The 23,332-nt window shown below is 44.6% G+C and overlaps 1 protein-coding gene and 1 pseudogene across 5 annotated transcripts; one reads left to right on the forward strand and one right to left on the reverse strand.

Moving 5' to 3' along the window:
* The first annotated feature begins 4,872 nt into the window (after nucleotides 1–4,872).
* On the forward strand, nucleotides 4,873–7,899 carry LOC127771981 (probable inorganic phosphate transporter 1-4). 5 transcript variants are annotated; one of them, XM_052297942.1, is made up of 2 exons: nucleotides 4,873–4,940; nucleotides 6,003–7,899. In XM_052297942.1, the coding sequence occupies exon 2, from the start codon at nucleotides 6,022–6,024 to the stop codon at nucleotides 7,636–7,638; it is 1,617 nt and encodes a 538-aa protein (XP_052153902.1). In that variant the 5' UTR covers nucleotides 4,873–4,940; nucleotides 6,003–6,021; the 3' UTR covers nucleotides 7,639–7,899. The 5 variants fall into 5 exon arrangements, with proteins under 5 accessions (XP_052153902.1, XP_052153903.1, XP_052153906.1 ...); XM_052297943.1 differs by having other exon boundaries at nucleotides 4,879–4,940; nucleotides 5,973–7,899; XM_052297946.1 differs by lacking the exon at nucleotides 4,873–4,940 and adding an exon at nucleotides 5,017–5,720.
* A 3,967-nt stretch (nucleotides 7,900–11,866) lies between these two features.
* LOC127770213 (uncharacterized) lies at nucleotides 11,867–20,266 on the reverse strand (annotated as a pseudogene).
* Between the last annotated feature and the right edge of the window lie 3,066 nt (nucleotides 20,267–23,332).

The following is a 23,332-nucleotide window of genomic DNA, read 5'->3' on the forward strand; positions in this document are numbered from 1 at the left end:
ACCGCGACGCCGGCTCTATGTGCCGACGGCTCCCCTCGGCCACGACGACGACCTTCGCGCCGCCGGCTCCCCTCCTCTCCCCACGTCCGCCGCGGCCGACTCCCTCCTCGGCTCCCCACCTCCGCCGCCGGCGACGACGACGACCGTGACGCCGCCTCCGTGCGCCAGCGACGATGACAACTGCGACGCCGGCTCCCCTCCTCTCCCCTCGTCCGCGCGCCGCCGGCTGGCTCCCTCCTCTCCAATGTTCGCGCGCCGCCGGCTCCCCACCTCCGCCGCCGGCCGGCTCCCTACTCGGCGACGACGACGACCGCGCGCCGCCGGCTCTCCTCCTCTCCCCATGTCCGCGCGCCGGCAGCTCCCTCCTCTCCCACGTCCACGACGAGCGACGACGACGACGACGACGGTGCCGACGACCATGACGGGCGACGTCGACGACGACGGTGCCGACGCAGCAGCTCGGCTCCTCCCTAGCCGGCGGCTTCCGTGGTGAGGCCGGCGGCAGCGCCCGTGTTTTTTTTTATTTTTTTGAGATGATTTTCGCAGGCGGGCCACAGGCCCGCTGCGAAAATGGTCTATTTTCATAGTCGATGTGATAGCGGCGGTCCTCCTCCCCGCCTGCGAAAATGGTTTTGAGCCGCCTGCGAAAATCCTTTTTCTAGTAGTGTGGAGAAGTAAGAAGGCGAGATGAGTCCTGCCTTAAATCTTGATCTGGATCCACCGCTGGGTATAGGAGCTCTCTCGATTTAGAGCCGACAGATGGTGAGGTCGATGTGCACTAATGGAGTTCTGGTCGAGGAACATCGATTAGCTAGCGCATGGCCGGCTCATGTCGCTCATTGAGGCCAGTGCTACGAGACGGGGAGGCCTAGCTTTGACCTCCAGGAGATGCTATGCATCTGGGACATGCCGGCGTTCACGGCGGACGCCGGCTACCTTGCCGATGGCCTCCTCGACGTGCCCTTCGCACGCAAGTTGGAGCTCGCCACGAAGCTCTCGCTCCTCCGCTTCGTCATGCCGCCGTTCATCTGAAAGACTAAGCGACAGTTGCGGACGAAGGATTAAAATATAGATAGGGTGGCAGAGCTAGTACTAATTAGATGATGGCACAATACATAAACCGTAGTCGATGGTTCGCGGCATTGGCGCAACACCGCACGGCACGAACATCAAGAAAGTTAACAACGAAGATTGGTAGTCGAACAAACGTATATGACTTGTAAGTACAAAGATGAAAAAAATGACAAATGTTCTTACACAGTAAGGGAACCACTTTCAATAGTTCGGGGTGTATAAAACATGATGAAAACTTATTCAGGGGTTTAAGTGTTTCGCCAAAATAGTTTGAGTAAAATTGAACTTTTTTATATATATTTACCAATTTAAATATTTTTTTAGATTGTATTATACGCTAAAGAAATAGAAAGAAAATTGAATTTTATATATGGCCAAAATCAGAAACTGTCAAAATGGTACTGCTTATACATGATTTTTCACAAATGTTTTTGTTCCTAAAATACTTGATTTATCTGATTATTCAATAGTAGACTGATAACTAATGTGTTAGAAATAGGACTAAAATGAGGTTTGGCAAGCGATTCGTCAGGACCGATAGCGAATTCCACTCCGCTTCGAATCCAGCGATGTATGCGAAAGTACAGTCTAACCCTCGCACCATTGACATGCATTCTGCTAGGGATGGCAACGGGGTGGATTGGGCTCGAACGGCCCTGCCCTGACCCCCCCCCCCCCCCCCCCCCCCCCCGCCCCGCCCGCCGACTTCTCCACCTGGCCCTGGCCTCGGCCCCGAGTGGAGATGCAGGGCCAAATCAGGCCCCGTCCTCGACCCCTTCGGGCCACGTAACTTGATCGGTGCCCACATTAGGTATCATCTCCATCCAATCAACACAAGAGACTCATCAATTCAACAAGAACAAATACTGTACATAATTGACACACCATAAAAAATAGCATGAATACTTGAATAACATTTAAAAAATTCAGCAGGAAACAAAATTCAGTGCTAGAATTGCTCGTGGCTCGCCTATGCAGCTTTGCTGACTGCGCCTATCACCTGTGCAGCCTGCACACCGCGCCTGTCATCTCGCCGGCCACCGCGCCTCAGCGCTACACTCCTCTCTAGCCCCCACACCTGTGTGTCGCGCCCCTCGCCGGCCACGCTCGCCTGCGTGCGTCGGAGGGAGAGAGGACGGAAGGCTGGAGGGGAGAGGAGGGGATAGGAGAGGGCGACTGGCGACAGCGAGATCTAGAGAGAAAGGGAGTGCGCCCTGCGCCGCCTCCGCCTATGTGGCTGATTGGGGCAGACGGATTGGCAAAGGATAAGGTTAGGGTTAGACTGTTAGGTTTTTGCTTACATATCTCAAGTATTTCCATTAAGTTGGGCTTTTTGGGCTTCTATGGGCTTTGTTTTGATGGGTAATATAACAACCGGGGCCCCACAAGTGGAGTGTCAATCATGTCCCCTCCCCCGCCTGAATGCGGGCCCCACGGGGCAGAATTGGCACCTGCCCCCATGGAGGAACGTGCCATCCCTAAGTCCGCACCTGCTATGGGGGAGATGTGGTACTATTAGCTAGGTGTGTTCGGATGCCGTCCCTTTTCCCAACCCTCTCACTCGTTTTTCGCGCGCACACTTTTCAAACTAATAAACGGTGTGTTTTTTAAAAAAGTTCCTATACGAAAGTTACTTAAAAAAATCAAATTAATCTATTTTTTTTAAAACAATAGCTAATACTTAATTAATCATGCGCTAATGGACCGCTCCGTTTTCCGTGCATGGGAGATGGGTTCCCAACACCCACCTCCGAACACAGGCTAAGCATTTCCTTCTGTAAGAGATTCGGTGAAATCAACATCTAGGATACGGTACAGCTCACCCTAGACTAAAAATATATATAGCACTGTTAACATCAAATTTTGGTAGAATTGTTCAGTGGATTCGGTTATAGAAATAAACTAATTGGTAGATGGAAATGGATATGACTGAATTTAGTATATCCCTTAAATAGGTATGATTAATTAGTTGTCTTTTCTTATTAGGAAATCTTATCTTGTGTGTAATTTGTACTTTTACAAACCCGAGGTTATAAATATATACATCTAGGGTTTTTTAATCTATCTCTCTAGATCAATATAATTACTTTCAACGCATCAGCACATTTTAATTCTGGTGAGTTCTTAGTTTCGAGCGAGGCTGCATCATTTCATCAGGCATGGAAGTAAGTTCCACCAACTTCAATTATATTGGCTTAGGTAGGACTTTCTAGGTTCGTTCCGATATTCTAATTAGTTGCTATAATCGTTGCATATACTAGCTTTGGCTAAAGCTGAGTCGTTTCAATCTTTTGGTCTGATCTTATATATCCATCACGCTTGTATAGATCTCTCAACTAAATTGTTTTTCTTATTATCTACAATTTTACAGTGTTTTGGTTAGGTCCGATCTATTAGATTGCTGCCAATAAGTTTAATTCTACTAAGTCAATAGGTTTTTATGCAACATTCATAAGAATTCTAGCCAATTAGTTATTTTGTTATAATTTCTGGGTGTTACATCAGCTCATGTTTAATTGAGTATATTCACTAGTTAGATCTCATTTTATCTTGATTTGGTCCGATCTACCAAGGTTATTTTTAATGTGAAACGATTTATTACTGATTATACATTGCTTGGTTCTAGCCGATCGAAGCATAAGTTCTTATATTAATCTATTCAAGTTTACATTGGAACCATAGCCATTGATTGAAACGCTGTTGACATCGGCTGGCCACGCTACAACACATCGACCTATTAGCCGATCAGCTCCTTAATCTTATACGTGTTAGTTGTAGAATTAAACTAATTGACATGTCCTGAACTCGGATTTTAGGGCCTACACTAGAGCTAAAACAGATCTGTCATGTTCTGGTGTGTTGTACAAATTTTGAGGCAACAGGCTTTTTATCGATTTTAATAAGTGGTGTAAATCATCGATATCGCTATCTGAGTGAAGCCATTCTTGTCTTTACAGTGCAGTGTCATAAGAAAATCACCAGTCTTCAAACAAATAGGCGTACCCACTTAACTTAATCAAACAAATATAATTGTCCAATAAAATGAGAACGTAGTTGAGTTTTACTTCTACACACCAGTTGCAAATAGAATATTTTTTTAATGAATATCAACCCGACCTCTATATTTCGCATTGATATGCACAAACAAAAATCCCCGCTCTTAAAAAATGATACAAGAAATGGTACCAAAAGTCATGTTCTCTTAAAAAAAAAAAAACAAGAAATGCCACCCAGTTTGATACTCACTTTGTCCCAAAATATGTAAGTGTTACAGGTTTTGGAGAACTTATCCCATCGGAACACACTTTGTTTACATTTTATCCGATCCTACCCCATGCACCCTTACGCTTTCCAATTACTCGTCGAATTGATAATACTCTCTCTCATTCTTGATCTCTCTAAAAGACCAAGAATCCCTTGAATACGGAGATAGGTAACCTTGTCTTGTTTTGACTTGACAAATTATTGATTCCTCGAGCATCTAAATGGCACATTGGGGACATGACTATTTGTCTATCTGGCCCCACAGTAGAAGAAACCTGAATATAAACCAATGATACAAAACAATAAAAAGTCAATTCAACATCACTGGTAGTAGATGGATAACATAGATAACACGTATGCTGCCCAAATTTCGAAGATATTAGTACGTGATTTGTTTGACTAATCTTATTCTTATAGGAGTATTTCATTAGGAGAGAAACAAATCGAAGCGATGACGTGGCTCTTTCTAGCTAGTTTTGTCATTTGCCTCCCTATAAATACCATCCATGTGTACCTTGCCATCGGTTCTTCAGAGTTACAGTGCTAACGGCCTGCAGCAGAGTGCAGTGACTCCCCTGAAGAAACTGGTATATTAATATCAGGTGTGTATATATTTCACATTTTATTCTAGTACTACTATTAATGACATGTCTATATATGTCAATTTTAAGTATATACATGTATGGGAGATTAAATTTTTTTTGATATGTTCACAAGTTTCTTGCTGATGAAACATGCGTCAAGGCAGGATGTTGTGTAAGGGTGTTAATTACTGATTGGTCATTAGTTGCCCTCATGAATCCATGAAAAAGTTCTTCATAAAGTCATCACAAGAAGAGACCTTTTGTGCTCTCTTTACGGCATGCAAAGGTCACGAACAGTTTAACAAAAACACCTTTGCATACTAGTCTCCCTCCTCGTCATACTTCAGCAACCACAAGATTTCTTTTCTGAACTTTTTACTAATGAACATTCAGAAATTTCTGTGCAATATTATCTCATGACCTGAACCAAACGATGCTTGAGCCACGAAATAGTAGAGGAGACAAAGATATAGTTTCGTCAATTCGAGAAGTTTGTCCGGATACTACGGATGATAGCGGCAGATTTGGACTGGTTCCATGAAAGTTGTACAGTAAGGTGCGAATCTTGAGTTGCAGAGATGCACCTGGATCCGGCTATCTAGCCTCACGAGAATCCCATCTCTACTCTCCTAAATTGCCCACGAAACTGAATTTATGTAGGGATTTTTCTCGAAATTCAGACATTTTTCACGGGGATGGGTCGGGGATTGTTGGCTGATAAAGCTGGATTTGAAGAAACAACAAAATTTTGATATATGATACCTTGAATAAACGAGGAGTTTCTGAAGTAGTGGCATGGTCTGTTCCAGATGTCTCTCTGAACTTCCGTTTCAGTTTCAGTGGACCATATTGTTGGTGAACTGAAACGAATATTATCTTCTCGTAGCCACGTGCATTCTGTAGATTTTCTTTTGCTCAGTTCGACACATAGACATCTGAGGCTAATTAGCTCTGTTATCGCGCGGTTTGTGTAATTCTCACAAATAATTAGTTTCTCGTTCATTGCAAATTGCAGCGAGATTTTGTCGAAATAATAAACTTGGTGTTCAGTTATTCTCTGCAAAAAATTGCATATTGCAGAGTAGCTGAGATTGGCGCCATGGCCGGCGAGCTCAAGGTGCTGAACGCGCTCGACTCGGCGAAGACGCAGTGGTACCATTTCACGGCGATCGTGATCGCCGGCATGGGGTTCTTCACCGACGCCTACGACCTCTTCTCCATCTCCCTCGTCACCAAGCTGCTCGGCCGCATCTACTACTTCAACCCGGCGTCCAAGAGCCCCGGCTCCCTCCCGCCCAACGTCTCCGCCGCCGTCAATGGCGTCGCCTTCTGCGGCACCCTCGCCGGCCAGCTCTTCTTCGGCTGGCTCGGCGACAAGATGGGGCGCAAGAAGGTGTACGGCATGACGCTCATGCTCATGGTCATCTGCTGCCTCGCCTCCGGCCTCTCGTTCGGGTCGTCGGCGAAAGGCGTCATGGCCACGCTCTGCTTCTTCCGCTTCTGGCTCGGCTTCGGCATCGGTGGCGACTACCCGCTCTCGGCGACCATCATGTCGGAGTACGCTAATAAGCGCACCCGTGGCGCGTTCATCGCCGCCGTGTTCGCCATGCAGGGCTTCGGCAACCTCACCGGCGGCATCGTGGCCATCATCGTGTCCGCCGCATTCAAGTCGCGGTTCGACGCGCCGGCGTACAGGGACGACCGGACCGGCTCCACCGTGCCGCAGGCCGACTACGCGTGGCGCATCGTGCTCATGTTCGGCGCCATCCCGGCGCTCCTCACCTACTACTGGCGGATGAAGATGCCGGAGACGGCGCGCTACACCGCGCTGGTCGCCAAGAACGCGAAGCAGGCCGCCGCGGACATGACGCAGGTGCTCAACGTCGAGATCGTGGAGGAGCAGGAGAAGGCTGACGAGGTCGCGCGGCGCGAGCAGTTCGGGCTCTTCTCCCGCCAGTTCTTGAGACGCCATGGGCGCCACCTGCTGGGCACGACGGTGTGCTGGTTCGTGCTGGACATCGCCTTCTACTCGTCGAACCTGTTCCAGAAGGACATCTACACGGCGGTGCAGTGGCTGCCCAAGGCGGACACCATGAGCGCCCTGGAGGAGATGTTCAAGATCTCCCGGGCACAGACGCTCGTGGCGCTGTGCGGCACCATCCCGGGCTACTGGTTCACCGTCTTCTTCATCGACATCATCGGCCGCTTCGTCATCCAGCTCGGCGGCTTCTTCTTCATGACGGCGTTCATGCTCGGCCTCGCCGTGCCGTACCACCACTGGACGACGCCGGGGAACCACATCGGCTTCGTGGTCATGTACGCCTTCACCTTCTTCTTCGCCAACTTCGGGCCCAACTCCACGACCTTCATCGTGCCGGCGGAGATATTCCCGGCGAGGCTGCGTTCCACCTGCCACGGCATCTCGGCGGCGGCGGGGAAGGCCGGCGCCATCGTCGGGTCGTTCGGGTTCCTGTACGCGGCGCAGAGCACGGACGCGAGCAAGACGGACGCCGGCTACCCGCCGGGCATCGGCGTGCGCAACTCGCTCTTCTTCCTCGCCGGATGCAACGTCATCGGGTTCTTCTTCACGTTCCTGGTGCCGGAGTCGAAGGGGAAGTCGCTGGAGGAGCTCTCCGGCGAGAACGAGGACGATGACGATGTGCCGGAAGCGCCCGCGACGGCCGATCACCGGACTGCGCCGGCGCCGCCAGCTTGATACCCCGCGGCAAAACCCAAATGGTCAATCATCAGTGTTTTGTTGTAATATATGTGCAATGGATGATTATTCTGGTTCTACTAGTGTACCAAACAAAATTACAAATACTAGTCATCAACCCAGGCAACGCACGGGTTACGGTTGTTGATATTATAAATGCCACTTAAGATTATGTATTAAATATATTTTCTAAAATTATTGTGGCTTAAATTTTGTAAAAAAAGAATATTGCGGCTTAGATTGCATTAGAATAACAATAACATCGCCTATAATTCGCTTAGGGCCCATTTGATTTGAAAAAAAAATAAAGGAGTTTTGGATGGTTTTAATCCTACATGAAAATTTGCTATGAAGGCATTTGAAACAAATGATTAAATCTTATCCTATCCTTTGGAATTCCTATGGATTGATTAATCCTATAGAGATTTTAGAGAAAATTTAGCAATAGTTCTAACCTCTTTGGAAATTTTCCTTTGAGTCTATCTCTCTCATCCGATTTCTACATTTTTCCTGCGGTCCAATCAAACTGTCATTCATGTGTTTTTCCAGTATTTTGCAATCATCTCTTTTGCACTTGCATTCATATCAGAATTCTGCGTTTTTTCTATTCATCTATTTTTTCCATTCATGCTATTCAAATGGACCCTTAAAATTAATGTTGATTAGTCATATTAATCATAAACTACTAATAGATTGAATTGTCCATGATTGTTTGAATAGCATATTTATTTAACATGGAATTTTATACGATCGACGGTCGAGTGAAATCTTTTTGAGCTAACCGATGACTAATATAATCGGTTAGTATAAAAGAATGTCTGGCATCTTAATTGGAATTTCATATGAAGATGTACAGTTTCATATTTATTAAATTAAAAATTGGAATTATTAAATCTCAAATAGCGTTGTTATTAAATTTAAATTGAAATATTTATTTGCATATTAATTTGTCTATAAAAATATACTCCCTCTGTTTCTCTGTTTCAAAATATAAGACTTTCTCCACATACATATAGATATTAATGAATCTAAACACACGCATATGTCTAGATTCATTAACATCTAAATGAATATAGGCAATGCTAGAAAGTCTTACATTATGAAACGGAGGAAGTAAGTGCTAAAACATAAATAAATATTAGCATTATTTGTGAAAGGAATGTATATACTAACCTCTTCATCGATCCGTATCATGTGGAGAGCTAAGAGCATCTCCAACAGTCTCTCCAAATGTCTATTTGGCCAACTCTCCATCTAATTTAGCAAGTCAAACTCGTTGTTTATTCCAACAGTCTCTCCATTCATCCTCTCTATTCTGTGTATGACAGTGGGACCCACATGTCAGTCTCTAATACCCTTTCTTCTCATCTTTCTCCCCCATCCGCCCCCATCCACTGCCGGCATCCACCACCGCCGCATGGACTCCGCCCTCTTCCACCGCCTCCGCTCGGGCTCCATCCCCATCCATCGCTGCCATGCGCCGCTGCCGCTCCGGCTCCATCCTAATCCGTCGCCGCCGCTCCATCTCTGAGCTCGGCGGCCGCGCCGCGGTGCTCGGCAAGGCGGTGATGACGAATTCGGCCGCGCCATCAGGTTCGACGATAGCGTGGCCACGGCCACTGCACGCGTGAGGGTTGAGTTCCGGGAGCGTGAGGACGGCAGCGGCGGAACGAGGCTTGTGGCCGAGACGGTGAAGAGCCATGCCGAGCCCTCCCTCCCCCATCCGCTGCCGGCATCCGCCACCGCCGCATGGGCTCCGCCCCCATCCGCCGCCTCCGCTCGAGCTCCATCCCCATCCGTCCCAATCCATCCGCCGCCGCCACCGCTCTCGGGCTCTGTCCACATCCGCCGCCATCCGTCGCTGCCGCTCCGGCTCCGTCCCCATCCGACGCCGCCGCTTCCGTCGCTCGGGCACCGTCCCCATCCGCCGCCGCCGCTCCATCTTTGAGCTCGGGCTCCATCTATGTCGTGCTTGTCCGAGAAGTGAGAGCCTGAGAGGGGAGGGAGAGCGGTGCCTATCCCCCATCTCGCCGGCGGCAACAAAGCCGAGGTGCTCCTTCCTGACGGCGACGACAACGATGACGATGAGCTCGGGCGAATGATGCAAGCTAGTGACGGCACGCCTCCTTCCCCATGGTGGCGGCAGGCACGAGCGGAGGGAGCTGGTGTGCGGTTGGTGGGAAGAAAGGGAAAAAAAATATGGTGGGGCCCACAGATGGCCAGTGGCTAAGGGTGGCCAAAGGCTGGCCAAGTTTGGCTAGCTCGAGCCCATGTTTGACCATTGTTATTTTTTAGCTAGTGGAATAGCCATGCTGTTGGAGTGTATTTTTTGTTTAAAGTTGCTAAAATTTGGCTTGGAGAGTGCAATAGAGAGACTGTGAGAGATGCTCTTAGTTTGTTGGTGTTGGGATTTATGGCATCTCAGAGTTCTATTACACTGACCTTGACTTTCCGTGTTTCTTTTCCACGGTTGATGCATGTAAAAGAAAAAAGACTGTTAAGTTAAATTTGTCAATGTATCCATTGTATTAAATTGACATGGCGACCAAAATCTAAAAAAAATCAAAAGAATATCAACAGTAAGCTATACGACATGGCACATGGAAAACTACATATTAGTTCATAGAGTGCATTTGGAAAACATAGATCAGTCTCTGACTCTTTGTTATCTGCACAAAATCATCATTAGACAACTCTTTTTTACTCTGGGGGTGTTGCCGTTGCCTGTTGGGAACAGAGCTCATCCAATAGGCAAAAATAAGCACATTCAATATGCAAAAAATCAGCTAGTATTTCTACAGTGTACGTGTAGACTGGACATATAGACTTAACATTTGGAAATTAAATTAAATATTTAGTTCGTAGGTTGTCTTCAGAAAAATATAGATCATGAATCAAAATTAGAAACAGAACCTGCTAGTGCCAGGTCGATAGAATATCAAATAGCACATTCTAGTTGGAATGGGGCTTTGCAAGCACATCCTTGTGGTAGCGGGGCGGCATGCTTGGTGACGGGACATTTAACTTCATGCTACTTTTAAGATGTGGCAATTAATTATTCGCCACTCGCTGTCTATGACATGTGGGCTCTTACGTGTCTATGACATATGGGTCCAATGGTAAATAATTTAGCATCACTCGTAAGAGTGGCAAATAGTTAATTATTCCCTTGGTGACTGGTGAGGATTGTCCGGCACCACTTCCCTTCCTCTGCATCTGATCTAGTGGGATTAGCGTGGCCGATGGAGGAAACCAAATCGAGCTGCAGCTTGAGATCAGAGTAAGAAAGCTACCTGCCTCTATTACAGATGCCATGATAGAGAGGTGCAAGCGAACCCTTCTTATGAATCATGGTGATGCGTGTCTGTGTTCGGATTTTTTACATAATGGTGTATAACATCCCGGTCTTTACTTAAAAGAGCTACAGCCAATTATTACAAACTAGCACAATACTACCCTAGAATAGAGTGTAGTCCATAAATAAAAGAACACACCAACCATAAAAATGAAAAAACCAAACCAAGAAAAGGAGAACACATTTATTCAAGCCTATTTGTGAATCTCCATCTATAGTTGGCAAGCAGTTGTATGACTGTCTTCTCAAGATTGCGACATGCAACTTTCAGAAACTCTCCATTTCATCACATTTTGGTAGTTGTTCCCAAAACCAGAGCCAATGAGTTCTCCTGAAAATTACCTACATATATGTAATAGATGGTGATTTGTTAAAAACCATAACATTCCCGCTCAACTACAGAGTCCAACATATGACAGATGCTCTTACAAGTATCAGTTTACTATTTTTCTTGTCAACCCCCAATAGCCAATTATTAAAAATATGAGATATACTTGTAGGAAGGTTAAAACCAAATGAGAACTTAACTGCTCTCCATATAAACTTTGCATAACAATAGTCCATAAAAAGATTCTCATTTTTCATATAAAAACAACATCTTAAACTACCATTCCAATTCCATATTGCCAAATTGTCTTTGGTTAACACAACCCCTTTAAGCAAGTACTACATAAAGATCTTAATGGTAAGTGGCATCTTAAGTTTCCAAATACACTTATTCCTATCAGTATAGCCATTATTCATTAAAGCTAGGTACATTGACCTCACCGAGAATCTACCATTCTGATGATAATTCCATCTAAAATAATCAGAAGAATGATTCAACTAGATATGTACAATAGCAGCACACAGTTCATGCCAATATACAAGATTCTAACCAATTGAAGCTCTACTAAAAGAAGCATTAAGTGGAACAGTTCCCATGACACTAGCAATGGAAGAAGTCTTTCTTCGGACAATAGCATATAAAGATGGATATTTATCTCTACAAGCCAAGTTTCCTAGCCATTTATCTTCCCAATATCTTACTTCTTCCCCATTATTTACAATCCAAGAACCCATATTTAAGAAAGTACTTTTGACCTTCATAAGACCTGACCAAAAATGAGAGTCCCCTTGTTTCCTATCAACTTGAGTTATAGTCTTATTATAAAGATATTTCCTCTTTAATAAATCTTGCCAAACACCTTCCTCATTTATTAGTTTGAATAACCACTTAATCAAAAGATAATTATTTTGTATTTCCAGATTATGAATCCCCAAACCCCCTGGTCTTTGGGTTGGCAAATGATATCCCATCTAGTGAGTCTGTACCTTTTCTTATGATCATTCCCTTGCCAAAAGAAACATGATCTATAATAATCAATTTTTTGAAGAACCCCTTTCGGTATCTCAAAAAAGGATATCATAAACCAGTCTACCACCAATAGACAAATGTTTACCTTTCCAACTACTTAGTTTTTTCTCAATTATTTCTTCTATAACTTTTCAATATTTATTACCAAGCTTTCTAAAATGCATTGGGATACCAAGATACTTGAAAGGAAACGTGCCAAGTTTACAACCAAAGATATTAGAATATTGATCATAACACTTCTTTGCCTGGCCAAAACAAAATAATTCACTGTTGTGAAAATTTATTTTCAAGCCATACAACTTTTCAAACACAGATAAAATCAATTTCAAATTCTTTGCTTGTTGTAAATCATGCTCCAGAAAGATAATGGTATCATTAGCATATTGCAAACTAGACAAACCATCATCCACCAAATGAGGAATTACACCATTTAAAATACCAACCTCTTTAGCCCTCTTAATTAATAAAGCAAGCATATCAGCTACTATATTAAAAGGAAATGGTGATAAAAGATCCCCTTGCCTAAGGCCCTTGTATGTTTGAAAATTATTGCCAATCTGATCATTTACTTTAATACCAACATGACCCCCTTGGAGAAAAGAAGCTATCCCCTCACGCCAGCCTTTCATCCTCAACATCTGTTGTACAGAAGACCATTTAACCTTATTATAAGACTTTTCAAAATCAATCTTAAAGATGACAGCACTTTTATTTTTCCGATGTAATTCATGTAAAGACTCATGAAGAATAACAACTCCTTCCATAATATTTCTCTTAGGAATAAAAGCAGTTTGAGTAGGACTAATTACCTTTTGAGCAACACTCATTACTCTATTTGTAGCAACTTTGGTAAATATTTTGAAACTAACATTAAGTAAGCATATAGGCCTATATTGTTGAATTTTCATGGCCTCTACACACTTAGGCAAAAGAATAATACTACCAAAGTTAAGAGAGAATAAAGGTAGAGTACCATTATGAAAATGTTTAAACAGATCTAAAAGGTCATATTTAATCACATTCCAAAAGACCTGATAAAATTCAGCTGGAAAACCATTAGGACCCGGTGCTTTGTTGTGTTCCATTTGGAAAATAGCCTCCTTAATCTCCTTTTCAGTAAAATCCTGAGTTAAAGCTTCATTCTCCAGCTGAGAAACTTGAGAAATATCATCAAATTTATTTTCATCAAACTGAACAGCATAATCCTTAGGAGGACCAAAAAGGCCTTTATAATAAGTGGTAATATGTAATTTTAAATTCGTATCACCACTTATTAATTGCTCTCCATCTTGTAACTGAAAAATTCTAGTTTTTCTATGCTTACCATTTGCAACCAAATGAAAATACTTTTTATTAGAATCACCCTCCAAAATATCTTTAGTTTTAGCCCTTCGATACCACTTAATTTCCTCTTCCCTTAAAATCGAAGATAACCTATTCCTATAAAACCATCTAATATCAATTTCTTCTTGAGTCAAAAGAACAGTTTCTGCCTTTTTATCAAGTAAATCCAACCTATCTAGATTCTCCTTCTATTCTTTTTTGTAAATACCACTTGTATGTTTGGCCCATGCCCTGAGATGTTGTCTTAAGCGATGAATTTTCGCCTGCCGACGCTCCAAAGGAGAGTTACCCTCATCCACACTAGACCAAACCTTCTTCACCATATCATCAAATCCATCACGAAGTAACCAACCAAGTTCAAACTTAAAACTATGTTGGATGTTACTTGGAGAAGAGGATTTTGTCTTTAAGATTGAAGGGGTATGATCCGAGATATCTCTATTAAGAACAACCACTGCAGATAAAGGAAATTTCTATTCCCACTCCGTCGACAATAAAACCTTATAAAGCTTCTCATAAGTTGGATTTGCTAAGTTATTTGCCCAAGTAATCCTACCAGTCATTCGTAACTCCTGAGACTCAGCCCATCAATAATAGCATTGAACAGAAAAGGCCATCTATCATTATAGTTATCATGGTTTTTTTCATTAGGGCTACGTAAAATATTAAAATCACCACCAATTAAAATTGGTAAGGTTTCACGACTGCACAAATTAACTAATTTAGCAAGGAATTGATCCTTAAACTCATCCTATTTAATTATCAACCACCAGACCAAAACTAAAACTAAAAAGCCCACTTGAAATTATCAACTTTATTACATAAATGAAAGTTAATATAAAAATCTCCCTCATCAATTAAACCAATATCATCATTAAGTAAATTGATGCCCAAAAGAAGACCACCAGACCTACCTCTAGGAGTTTTGCAATGCCACAAAAAATCCTTACCAACACAAAAACTCTTAAGAATGGCAGGAGAAAAATCTTTTTTAACAGTCTCAGACAAAGTTATGAAGTCAAGCTGATGTTCTTTAGTTAAGTCAGAAATAAACTTATGCTTTTTCAGATCCTTAAACCCATCACAATTCCAAAAGATTCCTTTCATTTAAAACTAATTATTATTATTCTTCTTCTTTTTACCCCTTTTATCATTCTTATTACTCTTAGGAGAAGGTGACAAAGAATTCATAGTGGACTGGATATTATTATTATAATCTCCACTAAAATCCATCACCTCTTCCATAATTTCATTACACAAATGTTGTAATAGAGTATTATCTTCCAATTGGTCATCTAGCTAAAACCTCACTATCAACAGTACAACCAGGTTCACTTAACCTTTTTTTTCTCTAAACAATTTAAATCATCAATAACATCATTCAACATAACATTTTTACTAGTAGTAATCACACCAAGTTTATCATAAGACGCAGATATTTGATGATTTGTGAATTCTAAAAAAGATACATTATCATAACAGTTATATTTGGCATGAAGATTCTCCAAGTTCCTTTCAGCCTTCAATTTCTCAGCTCTTTAAAGAACAAGCTGATCACAAGATCTTTCTAGATGGAGAACTATTACCTCGAGAATAGCACAGATCTTTGCCACAAGACTTTCCTGGGTGTGAACCTTCTCAACCATAAGAGTATCCTCATCTAAGCCATCAAACTCTTCATCAGACGTAGTCAAGCCCTCAGATTCAGGTATTAGATTTAATTGAGAAGCAGGTACAGAAGGCCCACCCCTCACAATGCCCAGGCCACCAGAACCCAAAGTGGAACTGTTTCCAGAGTCCCCAAAGCCAGACTCCTTCCCCATATCCTGATTCTTATTCTCCTCATGTTTCCTCTCCGAACATCCATCATCGAAATTCTCCATATCCAAAGGTACAGGCTCTTCAGTACCATTTTCAGGCTCCACTCTAAAAGACAACTCATACAAGTGGTCCCCAATAACCACTATCAGATTTGATAGTTTGATCAAATATTGTACTAAACATTAAATATTCATGACAGGAGAATTTATTTCATTATGGGGATACATCTTTGATATTGAGCTGGATGCAATACTATTAACCTAAAACGTAGCTAAGTTCCACTACTAGAGAAAAGAATATCAACGACAGAAAATATGGTCGTTGTTAATAGTATTAACGACCACATAGTATTTCCCGTCGTTATTTCTATTAATGACAGACAATATATCATCGTTAATTTATTAACGATCACGGCTATATGTGGTTGTTAACACATTAACGTCTATGACAATGTGCGATTGTTAATACATTGACGATGAAAGAATGATATATCTATACCTAATTAAAAAATACGTATGAATTCCGGGACTATTTTCATCCGTCTGGATTTTTGTTCAAGCGAAAACAGACACTGAGACGGGAAACTCTAGAGTTAGCTTACTTAGGACAGGACTCGAGTCCAAACTCGATACGATGCGATTTTGCTCCGATTCTTGGGAAAACAGAAAGAGGAGGAGATAATGATCGAAACCCCTCAATCAATTTTGGATTATCTCCAAGGTTGTGGTCGGATTTCACGGAGGAGGCGACTTCAAACAGCGTCGGGCAGATGCGGGAGTCTAGCGGGAGGTAGGACATGACACTGTAGCGCTGGGACCCACACGATAGTGAGAGGAGGAACAAGGGGGAGGATTATTAGACTTGTGGTTGCTTGATGGTCCTGATTCGCGATTGCGGGCCGGAGGCGGAGGGAACGAGAAGGGAGGAACGCAGGCTGGCTCGGTACGGGCTGAGGAAAGAAGTGGGATGAAAATGGCCCAGAGAGAAAGGAGGGGTTTTATTTAGATTTTTATTTAAATAAATGCTGAAATGATGTTTGTATTATTAAAATTATCAAGTGAGCTCTGACAATTCCGAAAAATTTCTTATAGTGTATCTAATCGTGGAGAATTTAATAAAAATTAAATCCAGCCATATTTTATTTGGAAAATTTTATTTCCCACATTTACTTCACTGGTAAATAAATTGAACTTTTGTATAAATTCTAGAAATAATTTATAAATCCCTAAAACGAAAACCAAGGTGTGACAGTTCATCCCGTTCTTAATTTGGATTAGGATGATGCATACATATGTCCATGTCCCTCACAAGTCACAAGAATTGTGCATCATTCAAATTTCTGTTGTCACTTCTCATTAAAATAGAGATAAATAAGATCAATTCAATGAAAATGACTAGATGAAAACACGTTCCCAAGATTTTTGAACTCAATGATCCCATCTGTTTTTAGAGAGGATGTGCAACTAGGATGCAACATTACATGCAACTCCAATCATTCGTCCGGACGTTTCTCATTCGGCAGATAGTACGGTGATGTTAGACCTATCATCTAGTCAGGTCTGTCCAGAATTTACCTTGATTTTCATGGATCTCTTTTCCTCAACATCGTATATATATGTGTAATTGTGATTTCATATGTAGCGTTATATAAAGAAGATGGTGAAATTTGTATTCGTATATTTGTGTAATTGTGATTTCATATGTAGTGTGTTATATAAAGAAGATGGTGAAATTTGTATTTCAATTAATTACATAATGTAAATCTTTCTCAACTTTTCCTCAATGTTCTTCCCGTTGCAACACATGGGCACTTTTTCAGTCATTGTTAATAATCGAATGTCTAGTAGTACTGTTCTTGGTTACTTGCATGGCGAAAACAGCAACAATCAAGGTGCCACGAGTCCTCTTATTGGCATACTCGGACATGATGGTCGCCGAGAGTGGGTAATCACCTCCGATGCTAACATCGAGCGAGAACCAGAAGAAGCAAAGCACGGCGATATTGTTTGTCCGGAAGCGAGAGAGGAGACGACGATGAGGAGGAGAGGGATTCCGCAGACACGCTTCTGACCGATGTTGTCGCCAGGCCAGCCAACACTACAAGGATTATGTTGATACATGACATTATCCGTTGGGGCAATTGCGCTTTTGACCCTATTTTGATGCCTAATTTTCAATTTGGCCCTGTTGTTTTTTTAAGTTTGCTCATTTGACCCTCTTTTTCAGAAATGAAGATCAGACTTGACCCTATTCTGTGAAGACAACCTAACGGTGTTAGCTCATGACAAAAATACCATTTATCCCTTGCTTATTTGACACTACTTTTATTATTTTTGTTTATTTATCCAAGTTTGACAAAGCAGTGTTATATTTGAGAAATTTTGATATGGGTTTGATAAATTTAACATACGTTTGACAAATTTCGATAATTTTGACACAAATTTGATATATTTTTGACAAAGTTAACTTACACTTCACATATTTGATAAATTTTTGACAACATCAATCTCAAAATGTACATGTCCAAGAAAAACACAAACACATGTAGTTAAGTATCACCGCAGGCTTCCCGCGAAAAAAAACAGTATCCCCGGAGGCTAACCAGGTGGAGCTCGATGGCCATCTCCTGCATGCCGTCGCTGCTGCAGCTCCTACATGCCGCCGTGGCAGCACTCGCGCGTCGTCGTCGGTGCCGCACCTACGCGTCGCTGCAACTCCTGCATGCCGCCAGTGCTGCACCCGCGCACTGTCGTTGCCGAAGCCCTTTCGTCCGCCTCTCTCGCATGCCGCCGCTATAGCACCCGTGCGCCGCCACCGCAGCTCTCGCGCGCCGTCGCCGCCGAAGCCCTCTGTGTGCGCCGCCTCCGCCGCTCGCGCCAAGCGCTGTCTCCGCAGTCCCTACCGCGCGACGCCCGTTGTTGCAGCCCCGCCGCGTGCCACCACCGCAGCTCCCGCCGCCACCGCCACCGCCGAAGCCCTCTCTGTGCGCCGCCACCGCAGCCCCCACCGAGCGTTGACGCCGCTGGACCACAGCTCCCATCACGACCCGCCGACGCCGCCGCCCGCCGTTGCAGCCCCGCCGTGTGCCACCACCACAGTTCCCGCCGCCACCGCCGAAGCCCACTCCGTGCGCACCGCCTCTGCCGAACCCTAGCTGCGCCGCCAAGAAGGCACAGGATGAAAAATTTGACCGCGGGGTGAGAAATTTGGGGATTGATTTTGTGTTCACTGCTCAGGGGTATTTTAGTCAGTTTATATTATAAAATGATTTTCTTCTGGTTCCTTTAATAAACCCTAACGGTGGAGTGAAAATAGGGTTAGACGGCAGTTTCGATTTTGAAAAACAGGGTCAAATGAGCAAAGTTTAAAAAGTAGGGTCAAATTAGTAGTTAGACTTGAGAACAGGGTCAAATGAGTAATTGTCCCTTATCCATAACCGTTTGTCATAGACACCCTAAGAAACGTCACAGGTAACTATCCGTGAGAGTCCAGAAATACATAAGAGAATCCCCGTCATGGAAAAAAGACGCGCTGGATCGGTGACGACTGTGACCGTCATGGAATAGCTATTCGTTTGGTTTTCAGGCAGCATCAGTGATGAAACGGACCGTCATGGACGTTGTGCCACATCAACACTGCTATCTCAGCATGGTGAGGTGGAATCTGACAGGGCTGCATCTGACACATCAGCTTGGTGACGTGGCTATAACTGACACGTCAGCTTGGTGACGTGGCTCACCATTCCATGACAGCATTTTTTTTCGAAATTTAAATTTTATTATTAGGGTACCGAAATGTAGGATGGGCTGGGCCGAGATATTTTCTGCGCGGCCCACTTTCGTTTCAAATTGTCCTCCAATTTCTTTTTATATTGGGTAATCAGCCAACTTTATTTTAAATTGGAAAAAGTACACCGAAGGTTCCTCAACTTGTCATCGAATTACAAAATCGTCCTTAAACTACAAAACCAGATACAACACATCCCCAATTTACAAAACCAATGCAAACTAGATCTCTCGGCGGTTTTGACTCCAGTTTTGTCCGACGTGGCAGCTGACTCAGCGTGGGACCCATATGTCAGCCTCTTCTTCTCTTCCTCTCTCCTCTTCTCTTCCTCTCTCATCCCTTTCCACGGCGACGGTGATGGAGAGCCACGGCGTTCGGTGGGGGAGGAGCTGGGCCCGACCGGTGACCGGCGGGGGAAGCATGGGGCATGGCCGGCGAGGGCGGAGATGGGCGCGGCTAGCAGCCGGCGGGGGAGGAGCTGGACGCGGCGGTGGGGGCACCGCGGCGATGGCAGCGGTGGAGGCGGGGGCGACGGCGGAGGCAGGGGTGGGGACGCCGCGGTGGCGGCGCTGGAGCACGAGGCCGAGAGCTAGGTCGCGCAGGGCGGGGAGGAGGGCAAGGTGGTTCGGCGGCGAGGCGGGGGAGAGCAAGGAGAGGGCGTCGACGGTGGTGGCCCCGGCCGCGACGGCCTTGGCATTGACGCCGCTCTTCCTCATCCACGTGAACGCCACTGCCGCGCTCTGGAATGAGCCGCACGCGGTCTTGATCCCGACGTCGGTGGCCCGGTCTACGGCGAGCGCGATCTGGGCGTAGGCAAGGAGCGCGTCCTGCCTCTGCTCGAGGAAGAGGGGTCCGGGAGCGACAGCTGCTTGATGTCGGCTGATGGGCGCGTCCGTGCGTGGGCGTGCGAGCGGTGGGAGCGCGACTTCCTGGCAGAGCTTGGCACGGTGGGGCACGCGCGGCATCCCAACGTGTGCGCGCTCCTCGGCTGCTGCGTCGACCGCGACCTCTACCTCATCTTCCACTTCTCCGGCCGCGGCTCCATCTCCGCCAACCTCCACGGTCAGTACACCACCACCACCACCCAATGACACAAACGCAACACCAAACAGCAACAGCACGAACACGCCGCCATTAATGGCATTTGACGCTTTCTTGATTGATTTTGCCCCGATGTGTATGTTGCATCGCAGACGAGAAGGCGCCGGCGATGTGGTGGGCGGTGGGGTGGATTGCTTCGCTGCGTCGGGGCGGGGGACGTCGCGTTGAGATCCGCCGCCGCCTCGTCGCCCGTCGTCAGCCGCCGAACTCCCGCCTCCCCCACCGGCTGGTTGCCCTGCCCACCTCCGAACTGAGGAGAGGGAGAGAAAAGAAGAGGAGAGAGGAAGAGAGGGGAGGGGAAGAAGGGGCTGATATGTGGGACCCACAGCTGAGTCAGCTGTCACATCGGATAAAACCGGAGTCAAAACCGCCGAGGGACCTAGTTTGCAATGGTTTTGTAAGTTGAGGGAGGCATTGTATCCGGTTTTGCGGTTTAAGGACGATTTTGTAATTCGGTGACAAGTTGAGGGACCTGCGGTGTACTTTGTCCTTTTAAATTTGGCTCAGCCCATTTCCTCGGCATATTGGGCCGGCCCAGATAATACCAGCAGCCCAAGAACTCATTCTGGACCAAATACCACCACAGATTCAAATACATCCACAGATTCAAATCTCCAAAATATTACATCACATCATAGAAGCATCAGCACGGAATGCTTACATGTTCACTGAAATCACTAGCTGGTGATGGCGGCGTCGATATTGGGGGAGAGCTGGCCTTTGTAGTAGATGTATCCGAGGAGGTCAGCGACAAGAGAGATGGACAAGAGGTCGTAGGCATCGGTGAATAAGTCCATATTCCGGCGATCACGATCGCCTAGCTTGAATTGGTATAGCTGCGTCCTTGCCACGTCCAGAGCGTGCAGCACCCGCAGCTGCTGGTTGTCACTTGTCAGCCATTGTTTTCTCTGATTTGCCTCCTTCGTTGGATCCCGTCCTAATTCTTATTGTAAGTTCCTGAAGGTTAATAAGCTTCCAGTTGCTGTCATACCAGAGGTTCTATGGTTTCCATGTGTTTGTTTAATTCTCTCTATCTGTTTCTACTGTTTATTCTTTTCATGTCCGTACTTGTGCAACAAGACACTAGCATTTGCTCAACTGAATGAATTTTTTAATGTCAGATGAAACATGTATACTTAGATCTGTATAAAGAATATTAAATTCTGTTTAACAATTCATTGGTACTTAGGCAGAAATTACCTAGAATTTGCTGGTTGTAATCAGTTCAAAGTCGTCGCTATTCATGTCCTGGACGGCATGAACAAACAAACCATATCTGTTTTCTATCCTGCAAATAAAAGATAGATGAATTGATGCCTTCATTATATATATGTTGCCCAATGACTTGCTGAAATTGTACGCGTCAGGATTAATATCCTCTAGTGAAGATGCGTACAGATTCCTCAACAGCGAGTTATTAGTAGTTAGTAGAGCATAGGAGTTGCATTTAGCCATCGAACTAGTTCCTAAGCTTCCGTTTTTGCCTTTGCCTTTTCTCCCTTCCCTTGTCATAATTCGGTCTGACTGATTGCGTTGTATAACAAAATCTTTTTTTCTTCAAATATATTGACGTGTAATTCTTTTACGTGTTCGCGAAAATAATAGTTAGTAGAGAAAATTTCCTTTGTATCTCTTTATATGATGTTCCAGACATATTTGTGAAAATGGTTTTGCTAAATCTTTGCAAAAAAGATTTGACCTAGGCGTCCGATGAGAAGGGAAAATATCGGATGCCCTACACCTCGCGTGCCCCACAGCTCTTTGTCTTATCCACTTGCCTCTCTTTCCTCACGGTATTATCCACTCCACTCCTTCTCCTTTTCTCTCTCCACCATTTTCTCTGGAATTTAGGAAATGATTTTGAATACGTAATAGCGAAAAGTCCACTTTATATCCCTCAACTATGAGTTGTATTTTATTTGCTTCCCTAAACCACAAACTCTGGTACGAAGTATCCCTTAACCATCAAAACAAATAGGGTCTGTTTGGTTGCTACCCTGAGCAACCTGCCTGAGTATTTTCCATGCCTGAGGGCTGCCTGAGCTTGCTTGCAGAAAATACCTGTCCAGGAATGACACAAATTTAAGGAGGTCTTTGGTTGAAGCTCCGAGAACATGCCTGAGTGGACATAAGTGTCAGGCAGTGTTTGGCTAATATTTTGCCTGAGCATACACTCACCGTATGCTATGTAGATGGTGAGAGTACCCTCTACCAAGATTTTGCCAAACGATCTTCCATTCCATAATGATAAAAGCATCACATATGGTTAAACATGCAAATGGCAACAGGGAAATAGTGAATATATTTAACACCAAGTTTCAGTGAGGAGGAGGAAGAAGTGGTCTTATTTTCACTACAGTGTAGAAGAGCGGTGATTTTACTCAGGCAGGTGGAGCGAAATAGCACGGCTTGTTCACGCCACCCATTTCATACGCCTGACTCAGGCGAGTACACTCGGGCAAGATTCATCAGGCTAGAATCCTCAGGGTAGCAACCAAACATATGCCAGGCGAGTTACAGGCTCGACCAGGCTTATTTGCTCAGCTGTGTAGCAACCAATCAGGCCCTAAGTGCAAATTGAGTCTATTGGTGGTTTTTAGAAAAGTTTCGTCCTACATAGCGCATACATTAGTTTTTAATATGATGCGTTATCTACGTGCCATTACAATCTTTTTTTTATAAAAAAAATAGGAGGACCCTGTCAGTTACGAGGGTAAAAAACAATCGTGCCCACATGCCCTTTCTTCCTTAGCTAACCGCTAGCCAACGAGGAGCAACAGCAGCTGGTCGAGCACAAGCACGGCACCGCTCCACCTCCTCCGCACCCTGGTCCCTCGATGATTTCGCCTCCACGGCCGCTCGATCGCGATCTCCCGGCTCCTCTTCCCTCCGCCTCCACCTCGCATCTTCTATGGCCGAAGGAATAACCG

The sequence above is a fragment of the Oryza glaberrima genome, chromosome 4 (assembly GCF_000147395.1).
Source record: "Oryza glaberrima chromosome 4, OglaRS2, whole genome shotgun sequence".
NCBI lineage: Eukaryota > Viridiplantae > Streptophyta > Magnoliopsida > Poales > Poaceae > Oryza > Oryza glaberrima.